General features: G+C 43.3%; 1 protein-coding gene across 1 annotated transcript in view; it reads left to right on the forward strand.

Moving 5' to 3' along the window:
- Window positions 1-504: 504 nt before the first annotated feature.
- CELF2 (CUGBP Elav-like family member 2) overlaps window positions 505-15,938 on the forward strand; it is a 329,921-nt gene continuing 314,487 nt past the window's right edge. The window contains exon 1 of the mRNA XM_032221591.1: window positions 505-614. Within this exon, the coding sequence (XP_032077482.1) occupies window positions 541-614 (74 nt within the window). The 5' untranslated portion in view covers window positions 505-540. The remainder of the gene's footprint in view (window positions 615-15,938) is intronic.

The following is a 15,938-nucleotide window of genomic DNA, read 5'->3' on the forward strand; positions in this document are numbered from 1 at the left end:
GCCCGGCGTGCCTGGCTGCCTGTCGCGGGGGTGGGGGGATGCGGGGGGGCCCTCTGGGCCGTCAGGGGTTAAAATCTCGCTGCAGTGGGGAAGAGGAACTCCGCCTCCCGTCCTCAGCACCTGGCGCTCTCCCGGCAGTTGCTGAGCGGCGGAGTCCAGAGCGGGCTGGCGGAGGCGAAGAGGGGGAGAGAATGTGACAAGTGGCGGCGCTCACTGTTGCCTTGGGAGGCCTCCCGCACCTGTCTCGTGGCCAGGAGAGCTGCCGGAGCCCGCCAGGAGCCCCCTGCCTTCCCCCCCTTTGGGTCCAAGCCGGGCAGAAGAAGGAGAAGGAGGAGAAGAAGGGAGGTTGCAGGGATATAGCCAGGGGAGGGGGTTGCCTTTGATCCAAACGAGAGAGAGAGAAGAAGAAGAAAGGAAAACAGAGAAAGGCAGGAAGGAAGCAAGGAAAGAAAGAAAGAAAGAAAGAAAGAAAGAAAGAAAGAAAGAAAGAAAGAAAGAAAGAAAGAAAGAAAGAAAGAAAGAAAGAAAGAAAGGAGGGACATGACTTCTTCATTCAAGCTGGATTTTCTTCCCGAGATGATGGTCGACAGCCGCTTGCTAGTTTCAGACAGAATGTAAGTACTTTAACCCTCCGATCTTCAGCTCACAGCTCGCTCTCACGCCCGGCCGGGCTCCTTCTCCTCTCCACTCCCTTCCACGGGGGTCTTCCTCTTTTTGGGGAGTGGTCCTCCTTTCTTTCCTTTCTTTTCGGACCGCTTTCCTTGAGGGCTCCGTCAACAAAAGCCGTTTTTTTTTGCCTTCCCACTCCCCCGTTCGCCCCTTCCGAGGGGTAACTAAGCGGGGGTCGCCAGCGCTGGGGCGGGGTGGGGGGGCAGGAAGCATTCTCACCACCCCAGCCAGCCAGCCGTTCTTTTTCCTGGCCCCTTGCAAATTCTTTTGCTGGTTCTCCGAGGCGCGCGTTGATGGGCGTGCAAGTGTGCGTGTGTGTGTTGCTGTGTGTGTGTGTTGCTGTGTGTGTGTGTTTGCGCGTGCATTCCCCCCTTCTTTCCCCCCCCATCTCCCCCCCCCCGGCTTTGACTGCCTTCTCTCTCACCCACCCACCCCAAAAGCCGGGAACGTTTGATGGGTAACGTATCTCTATCAGGAACGCTGCTTCTAAAGATAGCTGTGAGGAAGGGAGAGAAAGAAAGAGAGAGAAAGAAAGAGAGAGAGCGGGAGGGAGGGAGGGAGAGAAAGAGAGAGAGGGAGGGAAGGAGAGGGAGAGGGAGGAAGAGAAAAAGAGGGAGAGAAAGAGAGAGAATGAAAGAGAGATAGAGGGAGAGAGAGACAGAGGGAGAGGGAGAGGGACAGACAGACAGAGAGAGAAAGAGAGAGAAGTAGGGATTTATTCTACTTAAATGATGGGCAAAAGCCCATGGAAGGAGGAGGAGAAGGGGGGAGAAAAGAAGAATTCTGCAGAAAAAAAAACCCCATGCTCTTAAAATGCACTCCAAATGTCTCTACAGATAGCATCCCTTCGGCATCCCCCCCCTCCCAAAAAAATGCATTTATTTGGTTCAGAAGGGGGTGCTGTAATTAGTTCAGATTCAGGAGTGGCTGGGGGGGGGGGGGGAAACCAGCAAACAGTAAATTAGTTATGGGGATCAACTGCCTGCGAAAGCCAAAGGGAAAAAAAATGACCTGGTTTTTGTGACAGTATGGAAGAGAAATGAGATCAGGCAATTTGACCCCATTCTTGAATTCTGCAGAATGTAGAGTGTTAATTATTAGGAAGGTGATTCCTGTATGTGGGAAGGAAAAGGAATGGCGAAATCTATTGAGAAATGCTGTCTGCTGGAATTTGAAGAAGACAAATAAGCTTGGGTTAATTCCTCCCCCCCCCTTTTGTTGTTGTTGTTGGTCTTAAAGTTTGATGCATTGGAGGCCAGCCCCTGTTGAGGAAAGCGCCGTTTCTGAGTCTTCTCAAAACAAGGAAAAAGCCCTGCGTTTTAAAACCAAAAAGGAGAGAGACAGAGAGATGGAAAGAGAGAGAAGGAGGGAAGGAAGGAAGGAGAAAAGGAATGGAGGGAGGGAGAAAAGGAGGAAGGAAGGAAAGGAGGAAAGGGAGGAAGGAGGATGGTAGGGAGTAGGGAAGGAAAAGAAAGAGAAAGGAAGGAAGGAGAAAAGGAATGGAGGGAGAGAAGAAGGAATGAGGGAGAAAAGGAATGGAGGGAGGGAGAGGAGGAAGGAAGGAAAGAAGGAAGGCAGGAAAGAAGGAGGGAGGGAGGGAGAGAAGGAAGGAAAAGAAAGAGAGAGAAGGAAGGAGAAAAGAAATGTAGGGAGGTTGGAAGGAAGGAGAAAAGGAAGGGAAGGAGGAATGAGGAAAGGAAAAGAAAGAGAGAGAGAGAGGAAGGAAGGTAGATAGGAAGGAAAACCAAACCATAAGCTTGTCCTGACAGTTATTATTACTATTATTATTATTTGGTTAATCTTTGGTGAGATTCACAGCCTTTGGGGCTGGTTGGTAGCTCAACAGCTTGAGTCCTAACCAAGGATCTAGATACTGTTAAGGTAACGTCGGAGGATATAAGCTGTTCCAAGTAGGGTGGTTTTTTGTAGAGTCAGAATGTTCAAGTCAGGTAAATTTAGAATTTCCAAATAGCCAGGTAGCCCTTTAGGTATTGCTCCAAGGGCTCCAATTACAATCGGGACAACACTCGATTTCTTTTTCCACAGTCACTCAACCTCAATTTGCAAGTCCCGGTATTTTGTGATTTTTTTTCTTGCTGTTTATCTTCAATTCATGCATCACCAGGTATTGCAATGTCAATGAACCATACTTTTTTTTCTTTTCAATTATTGTTATGTCAGGTGTGTTGTAGGCCAAGTGCCTGTCAGTCTGGATTCTGAAGTCCCACAAGATCTTTCTCATTCTCTAAAACCTTCTCAACCTGATGGTCCCAGTGGTTTTTGCTGTACTCAAATCCAAACTTTTGGCACCATTTCCAGTGAATAATCTTAGCGACGCGGTCATGGCGTTGTAGGTAGTCAGTTTGTGAAATTTTGCTGCACCCGCTGATCAAGTGTTCAACTGTCTCGTCTTTCTCATTACAGAGGTGACATTTGCTTCTTGGTGGGTAACATGTTGAATTTTTGCCTTCATGCAGTTTGTGGCTAAGGCTTGTTCTTGAGCTGCCAAAATAAAGCCTTCTATTTCTTTTTTCAGTATTCCTGATCTTAACCAGTTCCAAGTTGTTGTTGTTGTTGTTATTAAAATGAGTTCTTGGGCAGATATGCTTTGAGGGGAAAAATATATTAAAGGGAGTAACACTGAATTAAACTTTATGCATGGTCCTCAAAATGACAGTTTGGGTATTTTACTGCTTCTTCACATGATCTTGTCTTGGTCACATTGTTAAATTCATTCAGAGTTCCAACATCTTGATTCTCCGCCATGTGCCTCCCCCCCCCCCCCGGCCAAAATGGCTTCGCAAAAGCCTTGGATTTCTTGTAGTTCAAAGAGTCCCAGAGAAGAGCTATTTCTGAAATAGCCATCTGTTTTAGCAGCTGCAGATTGCCAAGTTGTTAAAAGGGGGTGGCGGGCAGAGCGAGAGAGAATTCTTATTTAATAACAGTGATCCTTTCTTTCAAACGCATTGTGGAAAATACACTTGTATCTTTGATGAGTCCCGTATGTTTTTTTCAGAGTCAGATAATCCTGCATTTAGGTTACTGGGTTTTTTATTGGGGTTCGGTATTTTCTGGGGTCCAGATTCTCTGTAATATTGGCCAGAGAGTCTTGACAGAGATGAAGGGGAGTTCAATATCTTCCATCCATGAATGGAAGATCAAAACTCCCAAGCAGTAAGTAGAAAGAACATCCAGACACAAATCCTTGATTTCTATATTCTGCCACGCTTCAGGTTACACAATCTTCTTTCCAACACTCAACTTAGTCATAAAAAAAAAAGAGATAATGGCTAATAAACCCCTCTGAACCCTGACCCCTCTATAGTGGTTTGTGGACGGTCGCCTTCAATTTATGGAAATGCTTCCTTAATTGACCCAAGGCACTAAATTCTTCCCAAACCCAGCTTTGTTGGTGTTTAAAAATTTCTCGAGAAACCACAGTTATTTCAAAGCTGTTGTTATGGCCGGTTGCAAAGTTAGCCAGATGTTTGTGTTGGATTTGGCATGTTGTTGTTGTTGTTGTTGTTGTTGTTGTTATTATTATTATTATTATTATTATTATTATTATGTGGTTAATCTTTGGTGAGATTCACAGCCTTTGGGGCTGGTTGGTAGCTCAACAGCTCGAGTCCTAACCAAGGACCTAGGAACTGTTAAGGTAACGTCGGAGGATATACGCTGTTCCAAGTAGGGTGGGTTGTTTTGGTAGAATCAGAATGTTCAAGTCCGATAAATTTAAATTTTCCAAATAACGAGGTAGCCCTTTGAGTATTGCTCCAAGGGTTCCAATTATTATTTGATTAATCTTTGGTGAGATTCACAGTCTTTGGGGCTGGTTGGTAGCTCAACAGCTCGAGTCCTAACCAAGGACCTAGGAACTGTTAATGTAACATCAGAGGATGTAAGCTGTTCCAAGTAGGGTGGTTTTTTGTAGAGTCAGAATGTTCAAGTCCGATAAATTTAGAATTATTATTATTAATTATTATTATTATTATTATTATTATTATTATTATTATTATTATTATTATTATTATTATTATTGACTTACGGTACACTCATTCTATACCGCCGGTTGAACGTAAGGCGAAGTTATATTTGCTCTGATAAAGCTTTCCCTCTGTTTCCCTCCCATCCTGCAGTGAAGAAACCCAAATTGTATCTGTGACAATTCTTCTATCGTGTGTGTGTGTGTGTGTGTGTGTGTTTGTGTTTTGATCTTATTGTGTGATCTCATCGTAAGGGCAAAATGGAATTTGCTGAAAGAACTGCAAAGATGGGTCCTTGTTTTGGAACTGCCAACCCAACAAGGATAATTAATGCGAAATGTTGGTCATCGGCTAGGAATGACTGGAGAAGCAACTTCGTGTGGCCCTTGAGTTTAAATGAGAACCGATTGAAGGTGTTGTGCCATCCGTAGAGGACTGGGAAAGCATGCTCAGAAGGACAGGATGGCACCTCATTCCATCCAGGAAGCCTTTGAAGTCAACCGTAAGGATGATTGAAAATGTGCGACGCCTGATTGCCCACGAAAAAATCATTTACAATCATGTTGCCCTTTTTGATAGTCCATTGCAGATGCTCACAATGATATCTCCGAACTACACTCCCCCCACCCCCAGATCTCTCTTCGGTGCCTGTTGAGTGAGCTGCTTGAAACGTCGAGGTTTCCTTTCTTATGGAAGGGCGCTATCTGTTTGAATCGCCAAGTGTGGGAATTAATACGAAGGGGATAGAAAAAGAGACAGGAACGGAATCCAAGGATTGTGCCCTCTGCCTGCCTAAACCTTGACCACGGAATGGGATCTTTTGTGACAGGTCTAAATGATTTTTTTTTGTGGGGGGGGGGATAAAATCTAAACGATAACTAGAGATGGACGGGAAAGGGTGGGGTTAATGCTATGACCCTTTCGTATGGCTTCCCATCGAGTTATATTTTTTTTTAAAAAAAAAGGGATTTTGATCCTGGGCGTTAATGCCTACGTTTTCGTGGGTTAAATTCGGATCAGCTTGAAATCGGTTTGAATTCCCTGCTATTTCTTTCAGCCCTGGAAGCCCCGATTTTGGCAGAATTAAAAACAAAACCAAATTCAAGCCATCTCTTTTTATCAATTTTGGATTCATTTCTTGTCGGGTTAATCATATTCCAGTTGGTATTCATCGAATAAGGTGGCTGTATTCTAATACTTGTTTTCTTGGGCTTCGGGTACTAATTCTAAAGCTATATGTGGTTTAATTCTTTCTCCCCCCCCCTCCCTCCCCAACAAGTAGCTACTGCCACAGTCTGGGCAAAACAAGCAGGACAAGGAAGTTTAGAGGTTCAGTCTCATGCAATACCATCTGTGGGAAAGGCCAACCCTCAAGTGTAGTCACGAAGAAGTAAAATTCTCAATTATATCTCCTTGATTTTTTTAAAAAATGCTCGCTCGGTGATGACATCTTGGTCAGAGATCCCAAAACCCATAGCTATTTAGAAGCACTGTCCAACCTTATCTTTGGAAGTTGTAGGCTATTCTACTTCCAACACTGGAAGGACACCAGAGATGACAATTCCATCCCTCCTGATCCCACTGATTTCTTTAGTGGCATAAATTGAATCCCTTCATAGGAGTAAAACAGGTCAACGTAGCCTCAGAACCGGCCTTCGTCTTTTCTACCACTGCTTCCAATTATTTTGGAATAAGAGTCTCCTGGATCCAAAGAAACACCATCATTTTTGCTACTTGGCGGGATGGGTGGGGAACATCTCCCTGTACCGATTGTATGTGCGTACGGTGCGCGGTGCTTCTTTCTTTATTAGCCTGGCTCAACCAAAAATAGATTGGGGGGAAAAAGTAGATAAAGCCACTGCCTTGTTGCAAAGCATCAGGGGGGGAGCGAAGGAAGGAACAATCTGCAAATGGATAGTATTAGTATTTAGTATTTAATCAATGTATAGGCCGCCCAATCCCGAAGGACTCCGGGTGGATAGATAGCCAGATGTTTCAGGTACGCAGTCCAAAGGTGTTTTTTTTTCAAGATGGAGAACTGTTTGTTGGAATACCTTACTCAGTTGTAAGTATCAAGTTACTTCTTGCACCCTGGGACTTTTATTTATTGCAAAGAGCCAGAGAGACAGACGATATCTTTGTTTAGTGGGCCATTGATCTCAAAGAGGACTCTGTTATCTTGAGCAAACTCACTTAGATAAACAGATTCTGCCTACATCTCGTGATTTATTTATTTATTTGTTTATTTACACGAAGGCTACCTTTTTTACCTTGGGGAGGTCCACAAACATGCTTATTTATAGGAAAGAATGCGTTGTTTTTGGTTGAAATAACTAAAAAAAAAAAAAAAGCACCATTATGTAGCTGCCACATCCGTGGTTGGTTCTGGATGAGATTGATTGCCCGCCTGCGGTTTATCACCACAGCTGTTATCGATTTTGAGAAATGGCAACCTTGATAACCGACTTGGGTATTTGGACAAGATTTACTATCGGAGACCGGAGGCCGCCAACCTCTTTCCATCACCATTACCACTACAAAGATCTCAAAACCAATCCGTCATTGGCAAATGGGATGGAGTTTTCTGCTTCGGCGGTTCAAAATTGCAGTTATCGAAGTTGGATATTGCATCAGAGAATATCATGAGGCTTTCCGAGATGCCCCTGGAAAAAAAAACAACCGAGCCTTTGAAATGAGTCTTTGAATTCCCTTGTGTCATCTCGAGATGGATCAAATTCTTTCTCTGCTTTTTTTTTTTTTTTTTTTCATCCCGTGCCCTAATCCTAATTCCACAGCAGTCGGCAATGTATTTGTGGAGATGGTGCATTTTCCTCTTACAATATTAGCAGGACTAGAGGAGTTAATTTCTCTCTATAGGAGATGATTGTCTGCAAAGCATATTTGTTGAGGGGGAAAAAATCTGCTAGAAATTCCTTTGGAATGAAACCTTTTGTAGGTTAACTGCAAAGCTGAAATGTTCAAGTGCATATAAAAATAGTAAACTGCCAAATAGGCATTGCAAAAAGACTTTGATAATCCCTACATATACAAACACACACACACGCACACACACAGACACACACACACACAGAGACACCCTCTCTCTAGTGCCTACTGCTTGAAGGAAAGCACGTCCCTTGTTATCAGCTGTTTGTTTGATTTCTGGTTTCTTATCGTATGTATGTTTGCATTTTGGCAGGCAGTTCTATCATTGATCCCGGTAGCTGTATCTCTTCAAATTGTTACATATAAATTGTGGGTTAATCGCTTCCATTCCCTTTATGGGCTATTGATGCAAATCTTGAGAAAGAAGGGTTTTTTTTAAATATAAAGAATGGAAGTTAAAAGTTTCAAAACTGATTAGGTAACTCGTGATAGGTAGATAGGTAGGTAGGTAGGAAGATAGATAGACAGACAGACAGACGAGAGAATAGACAAGATAGATAGATAGATAGATAGATAGATAGATAGATAGATAGATAGATAGATAGATAGATAGATGACAGAGATAGACAGACAGACAGACAGACAGACAGACAGACGGACGGACGGACGATAGGATAGATGAGATAGAGAGATAGAGAGACAGGAGAGAGATGGATGGATAGACAAACAGAGATAGGATAGATAGATAGATAGATAGATAGATAGATAGATAGATAGATAGATAGATAGAAAGATAGAAAGATAGAAAGATAGAAAGATAGAATATAAATAGACAGACAGACAGACAGACAGACAAACAGGAGATAGGATAGATGAGAGAGAGAGAGAGAGAGAGAGAGATAGGAGAGAGATGGATGGGTAGACAGAGACAGACAGGATACAGATAGATTAGGTAGGTAGGTAGGTAGGTAGGTAGGTAGGTAGGTAGGTAGGTAGATAGATAGATAGATAGATAGATAGATAGATAGATAGATAGATAGATAGATAGATAGATAGATAGATGATAGATATGACAGCAGAACTTTCGTCCTTTTCCTATTCTTATAATTGTTATATAATAACAAGGTCCACAATGTTGATTTTACTTGGAATAATTGCTACATTCATAGAAGGTTATTATTAATAATCATTAGTATTATTGATAATGGTGCTGCCACTGTAATTATGCCTGTGAATCTCAGCATAATAAATAATTAAATCAAATGAGCCACTGACTTATAAACAAATGAGAAGAAGGGAGAAAACATATGAGATTAGAGGAAATTGGAGGATCTTTTATTTTTGCAAAAAAACAACACACAATATTTTATTCAGCGACGGGATTGCATTGTTTTTACAACATAACCGTTTCCGCCTATTAAATGCATGCCATCTTGCTATCATCTTGCTTTTTCTCTTGTTTTCCCTTTCTCCAAATTAAACCTTAAGGACTCACAGAGTTTATTTACTTTTATTAAAAAAGAACATTTTAAACGTTCTTCTAAATATTTCAAAGTGGGATGCAGCATTTTATCTAATAGCCTGGTATTTTATGGTTCGATTTCATGGAGGCAATCAAGCACCATAATTAATCCTCAATGTGCTTTAAAATAGATAAATAAATAAATAAAAGTGCCGGGAACGATAGAATGGAAAATATAGAATGCAAGGAGCATTTTTAAGAATTCATGCAACGTGAGGTATGCACGGGATAGCTCCGAAAACTGATCTTATTAGAACAGGAATTTGATGCGTCATCAAAGAGGTTTATATCATGCCAAAAATCTCTGATTCAGTTCCGAATTTGTACGCTTCTCTTTTGGTTTTGATCTGATCTGATTATTCCTTTTTCTGGTGGTCCTGTGTCATAAATTTGGGGGTGGGGTGGTGGTGGAAGTGATGTCCGAACATTGTAATGAGAATGGAATGGAATGTAAGGGGAGGGGGAGAGAGAGGAGAAGGAGAGAAAGAGGAGAGGAGAGGAATAGAACAGAACAGAACAGAATTCTTTATTGGCCAAGTGTAATTGGACGCACGAGGAATTTGTCCCTGGTGCGTAAGTCCTCAGTGTACATACAACCAACAAAGTGATAAATCACAACATACAATCTCAAATCATAAGATAAAACCGACAAAGTGATAGCCATCAGATACCGATAGAGGTAGATAATAATAGGTAACGTAGCTAGGTAGGTAATGAGAAGGATAAGAGTAATACAGCCCTACCACATGGCTCAATATCCTTAGGCATAAGACGGTGGGATGTTGGGGTTCAGCAGAGTGATGGCGTTTGGGGGGAAACTATCCTTGGGTCTAGTTGTCTTGATGTGCGGTGCTCCATAGCTTCTTTTTAAGGGTAAAAGTTGAAACAATTTATGTCCAGGATGCGAGGGGTAACAGTAGGTATTTTCTCAGCCCTCTTTCTGACTCACGCAGTATACAGGTCCTCAATGGAAGGCAGGCTGGTTGCAATTGGGGGGGGGGCTTCCCCTCTCCTTTTTTTCTGCAGTCTTAACTCCCCGTTGTTGTCCGTGCCTCTCCTGCTTGGTTGCAGAGCCAAACCAGACAGTCCCAGAGAGGTACGAATGACAGACTCAATCATTCCTCTGCAGAACTGTATCAGCGTCACCTTGAGATCATCCAATTGACTCTAAAATGCTCGAGGTGAGGATAAGGAATCTGTTTGGAAAATTAAAAAAAGAAAAAAATAATAATTAGAACCACAGCACCGGCCCCGGTGAAGCAATTGCGGCATGATGATTCTCATTTTGGAATTGTGTCTTTAATTGCTTCAGCCACAATTCCCAAGATCAATGCCAGGTGGAGAGAAAACATTCTATTGTATGCAAGATGTTGGCGGTTTGGGGAAGAAAGATCACGGTGACTGGAGGTAGCTGAGCGGATTTGCAACGGTTCGATACCCCCAATCCTTGCTACTTCCAGGCTGAGGGGAGAAAGACCTGGTCTGAAATCCTGTAGAGGCAGTCCCTGACTTACGACAGCCCATTTAGCGACCGTTCGAAGTGACAACAGCATTGAAAATCGTGACTTATGATTTACAAATGTTGCGGCATCTCCATGGTCATATGATAAAATTTTGGATGCTTGGCAACTGACTCATATTTATGACGGTTGCAGTGTCCCGGGGCCATGCAACCTTCTGAGAAGTAAACTCAATGGGGGGGGAGCCAGATTCACTTAATGACCGTGTTACTAATTTAACGACTGCAGTGATTCACTTAACGGCTGTGGCAAGAACAGTCATAAAATGGGGCAAAATTCACTTAACAAATGTCTCGCTTCACTACAGAAATTTTGGACTCAATTGTGGTCATAAATTGAGGACTACACACACACACACAGACACAGACACAGACACACACAATCAATCTGTTGCAATACACCTAGAATATGAAATACACTTATTTTTATTTATGTATTTTATAGCAATAGCAATAGCAGTAGACTTATATACCGCTTCATAGGGCTTTCAGCCCTCTCTAAGCGGTTTTACAGAGAGTCAGCATATTGCCCCCAACAATCTGGGTCCTCATTTTACCCACCTCGGAAGGATGGAAGGCTGAGTCAACCCTGAGCCGGTGAGATTTGAACCGCTGAACTGCTGATCTAGCAGTAGCCTGCAGTGCTGCATTTAACCACTGCGCCACCTTGGCTCATATTTTATCATATAAATATTTTATTTATTTATTTGGGATCATTTTAGCACGAGTGTTTCCATACATCTGTCCTGTCTCATTTTCCCACAACTCTGATTATAAAAGAAAACTTTATAAACTCAGTGCATATTAAAATAATCTTAAAATGGATTTTCTCACATCAGGGATATTTCAAGAGCTGAGAACTATGTCAGAACATTTGCAATGTGTGAAAGCTGGTGGGCACCTAACATTCTGCTTCCATTTTTATTTTATTTTATGGTCAGAGCATTAACACCCCGGATTAAAATTGCATTCCATGAGTCTGCTGTTCTGACCGAGGCTTCCCAAGAGCAGGAAGCAAACTCCTGGTCCCGACAAAAACCCCTTTTATTAATTGACTGAATTCTGCTCATTCACATCCAGCAAAGCCTTTCAAGGGAGGATTTACAGTCACAGACCTTATCTGGCTTGGAGAGCTGACAGGCCGATATCTGCAAAACCTGGCAAGGAGTCTCAGAGAGTCATGAACCAATTAAGCAAACTAATTGCCTCCTGCAAACTCCACTCCCCTTTCGCTCCTCTTTTATTTCCTCTGGGAGGGGCCATTCATCGTCCACCTGTGGCCTTACTCCCAAGTCAATCCATGTTCTTAAGCTGTTCCCTTCGTCTGGCCACTCTGCACATGCGCACACTGGGAACAGGCTCCAGCTGTTCTTCTGCCTCACTGATGTCTGACTCCAAAGGCAGCTGATAACTGTCAGACAGCCCTGGCCCCCTCTCTGCCTCCGACACAGAGCCCTCATCAGAGCCTTCCCCAGACTCCAGGACTGGCCCATGTTCCTTCCCAACCTCCTCACTGTCTGAATCTACCGCCAGCTCCTTTGGCGACTGGTGGGCCACAACATCCGCATCAAAAGTTGACTCTACAGGATTGTATTTCTCAAAAATGTCAGATGGGATGGTCCGTTCCAAGGCTGCATTTCAACAACAATGAGCCTTTTATATACAGGGAATCCTCGGCTTACGACCACCGTTGAAAACCAAAATTTCTGTCTCTAAAGGAGATATTTGTTAAGTGAGCATTGTTCCATTTTAACAACCTTTCTTGTCACAGTTGTTAAGTGAATCATCACAGTTGTTAAATGAGGGTTGTTCGGTGAATCTGGCTTGCCCCCCACCCCGGCTTCGCTTGTCAGAAGGAGATGACCTCTGGACCCTGCAACCGTCATAAATACAAGTCAGTGGCCAAGCGCCTGAATTTTGATGACCTGTCCGTGGGGATGCCCGCACCCATCGTAAGTGTGAAAAACAGTCTTAGGATCTCTTTGGCCATTTTGCCGTTGTAACTTTGAATGGTCGCTAAATGAATCGGTGTAATTCGAGGACTCTCTGTTGTAAATCGAGGACTATCAGATGGACAATCGTGAATTTAATGGGCCACACCAAGCTAATGTTTAAGAAACAAGGAGATTTTGAGATAAGCTTTAGCCTGATATTTTATTTACAGTGAACGAGGTTGGGAGTTGTTTCAGATGTGGTCCTTTCTCCCCCCACCCCAAAAAAAATCTCCTAAAGCCCAATATGTTATTCCATCTGGAAGATTCAAATTGACAGTTGATTTCATTGCAAAAACATGTTTCTGTCCTTCCTTGCCAGCGTTTTCCCTTTTGTTCACAGCTTGATGCCCTTCAGATAATAACATTAAAAATGATAACAGGAGTAATGTGATTGCTTGGTATTTAAAACGCCATTAAAAACCAGCCCATGCTTTATGGGTTTTTTTTTTCCCTTCCCTTAATCATGCTATATTCTAATGTATAAGGAGGAGGAATTTATAAACCTCCTGATGATGTTGCTGAACTACACTTCCCGGCATATTCCTTTTAGAGAGTCGTCGAGGCCACTTGGAGATTTATCTGCGTCACCCGAGTAGTTAACTGTTTATCTGTTTAACTCTTTATTAAATTTATAGGCCACCCAATCCCGGAGGACTCCGGGTGGCTTACAGAAACAGAAATTAAAAAAGATTAAAAACACATAAAACATGACAAATTTTTAAAAAAAGACACAACATGCACCCAATCTAAGCGGGGCTGGACCTCAATCCAGAGGTCAACAGCCCCAGGCCTGCCGGAATAGCCAGGTTTTAATAGCTTTTCGAAAGGCCATGAGAGTGAGTAGAGTCCGGATCTCTGGGGGTAGCTCATTCCATAGGGCCGGAGCGGCAGATCGATGTCTAAGTGGCCTCAAGGACTCTCTAAAAGGATGCAAATGACCAGCTGTCTGCACAGAGTATACGTCCTTCCATCACCATCCAGTCAGAACTGAAGAAGCTTCTTGGATGAGAAGCGAAACGTCTTCAAAGAACAACCAGAAAGTCCAGTTGCCTCCTGAAAAAGCACCTTTGGGACATCCATGGCCTGGATGACTGAGAATGCCATCTCCCCTTTTGCGGAAAAAAACCCCATGCCTGCAATTAACATTAAACACATGTTGGGTTCTAAACCTCAGGTAGTCCTCCACTTATGACAGTTGGGACCAGAATTGCTGCGGCTAAGCAAGGAGGTTGTTAAGTGAAGCACGCTTGATTTTAGGACATTTTTTTTTTTGCCACAACTGTTAAGCAAATCCCTGCAGTTGTTTAACTGAATCAGGTGGTCGATAAGCGAACCCAGCTTCTCTCGTTGACTTTTCTTGTTGGAAGCCATTTGGGAAAGAAGCAGATGAGGTCACGTGACCCCCGAGATGCTGCCACCATCATAAATGGACAGGAAGGACAGGACGTTCTAGAAAATTCCTCCTTGTAACAATGACCAATACAAGTGGCCTATGAGAACTTTCTTCTTAGGTGTTGTTGCTACATTTATTTAAAAAATAGTTCCATGCGATATGAGCATCTTCTTTTTAGAGAAATCTTGCTGTTGTTCAACGTTGAGTCACATCTAATTCTTCATGGTCCCATGGACCATAACATGCAGGCCAGTGGTGGGTTTCAAATTTTTTTAGAATCTCTTCTGTAGGTGTGGCCTGCTTTGTGGGAGTGGCTTGCCGGCCATGTGACCGGGAGGGAGTGGCTTGCCAGCCATGTGACCGAGTGGGCATGGCTTGGCAGTCATGTGACGGGGTGGGCGTGGCCAACTTGTAAAATGTGGTGAAACTCACTTAACAACGCTCTTGCTTAGCAACCAAAATGTTGGCTCAGGAACTCTGGCATTGATGCACGCAAGTCTTAAAGCTGTCAAGTTACAAGACCCTTGCACCCCTAACCCTTTAGGGAAAAAAACCCCAGGGGTGTTCAAACTTGAAAGCTTTAAGACTTGTGGACTTCAACTCCCAGAATTCCTCCTCCAGTCATGTTGGCTCAGGAACTCTGGCATTGAAGTGTGCAAGTCTTAAAGCTGTCAAGTTACAGGACCCTTGCACTCCTAATCCTTTAGAAAAAAAAACCAGGAGTGTTCAAACTTGACAGCTTTAAGACTTGTGGACTTCAACTCCCAGAATTCCTCTTCTCGCTCTTCATCTTGATGATGTGCGGACGGGCAGGGGGAGAGAGCTGGAACCGGTTCTAAACGGCACTGTAGATTTGTGGAACCTCTTCTATAGAAGAGGTTAGAACTGGAAGGAACCCACCCCTGGTGCAGGCCTCCCTGACCTCCACTGTCTTCCAGAGTTTGTCCAAATTCATGTTCGTGGCTTCGATGACCCTATCTAACCATCTCATCCTCTGCTGTCCTCCTTCTCCTTTTGCCTTCCATCTTTCCCAACATCGAGGCCTTTTCCAAGGAGTCCTTCCTTCTCATTTGGTGGCCCAAAGTATTTGATCTTCAGCTTAAGGATCTGTCCTTCCAAAGAACATTCTGGGTTGATTCCCTTTAGGATTGACGGATTGGATCTCCTTGCAGTCCAAGGGACTCACTCACGAGAGTTTTCTCCAACACCACCATTCCGAAAGCTTCGTTTTTATCGGCGCTCAGAGGAAAAAATTATAAGCGTCTTGATTACAGATTTTGCAGTAATCCTATCAAACAGTTTCTACTCCTGACACAACTGTACCTCGTTGTGCAGCAAATATTTGGAGGCCATGCCTTTTGTTTTTCCTCTCCTCAGCTATAAATTGCTCCAGAATATTAAGTGAAATCCTGAAAGCACTTTGTATTGGATGAATGCTTAGGACCTACAAAGCCTGGCCTTGAAAAATAATTATGGAAAATACAACCTGTCCATAGGCAAATGCAGGCAATTTGATTTTCCCAGTTGCCGTGTATTTCCAAAGATGTATTGCTCCACAGGGTAAAAATTGTTTGAAAAACAAAATATGCTCTCAGCAAAATGGTTTAGAATTGCATTCTTTCTCCTTCTCTTTTCCTTACCTCCCCATAAAATGACTTTTAAAATATTTGAAAAGCAGAAAGCGGATCTAAAACACAAGAAGCAGTAGTTGCGTGTCCTGCAAATGGCATCTTATCTCCTGTTTCCTCCTGCCCATCATTAATGTGGGGTGGCTTTTTCAATTGGGACGCGGTGGCTCAGCGGCTAAGACGCTGAGCTTGTCGATCAGCAAGGTCGCCAGTTCAGTGGTTCGGATCCCTAGTGCTGCGTTCGAATCCCTAGCCCCACATAACGGAGTGAGCTCCCGTGACTTGTCCCAGCTTCTGCCAACCTAGCAGTTCGAAAGCACGTAAAAAATGCAAGTAGAAAA

Source organism: Thamnophis elegans, chromosome 7, assembly GCF_009769535.1.
Source record: "Thamnophis elegans isolate rThaEle1 chromosome 7, rThaEle1.pri, whole genome shotgun sequence".
NCBI classification, from domain to species: Eukaryota; Metazoa; Chordata; class Lepidosauria; order Squamata; family Colubridae; genus Thamnophis; species Thamnophis elegans.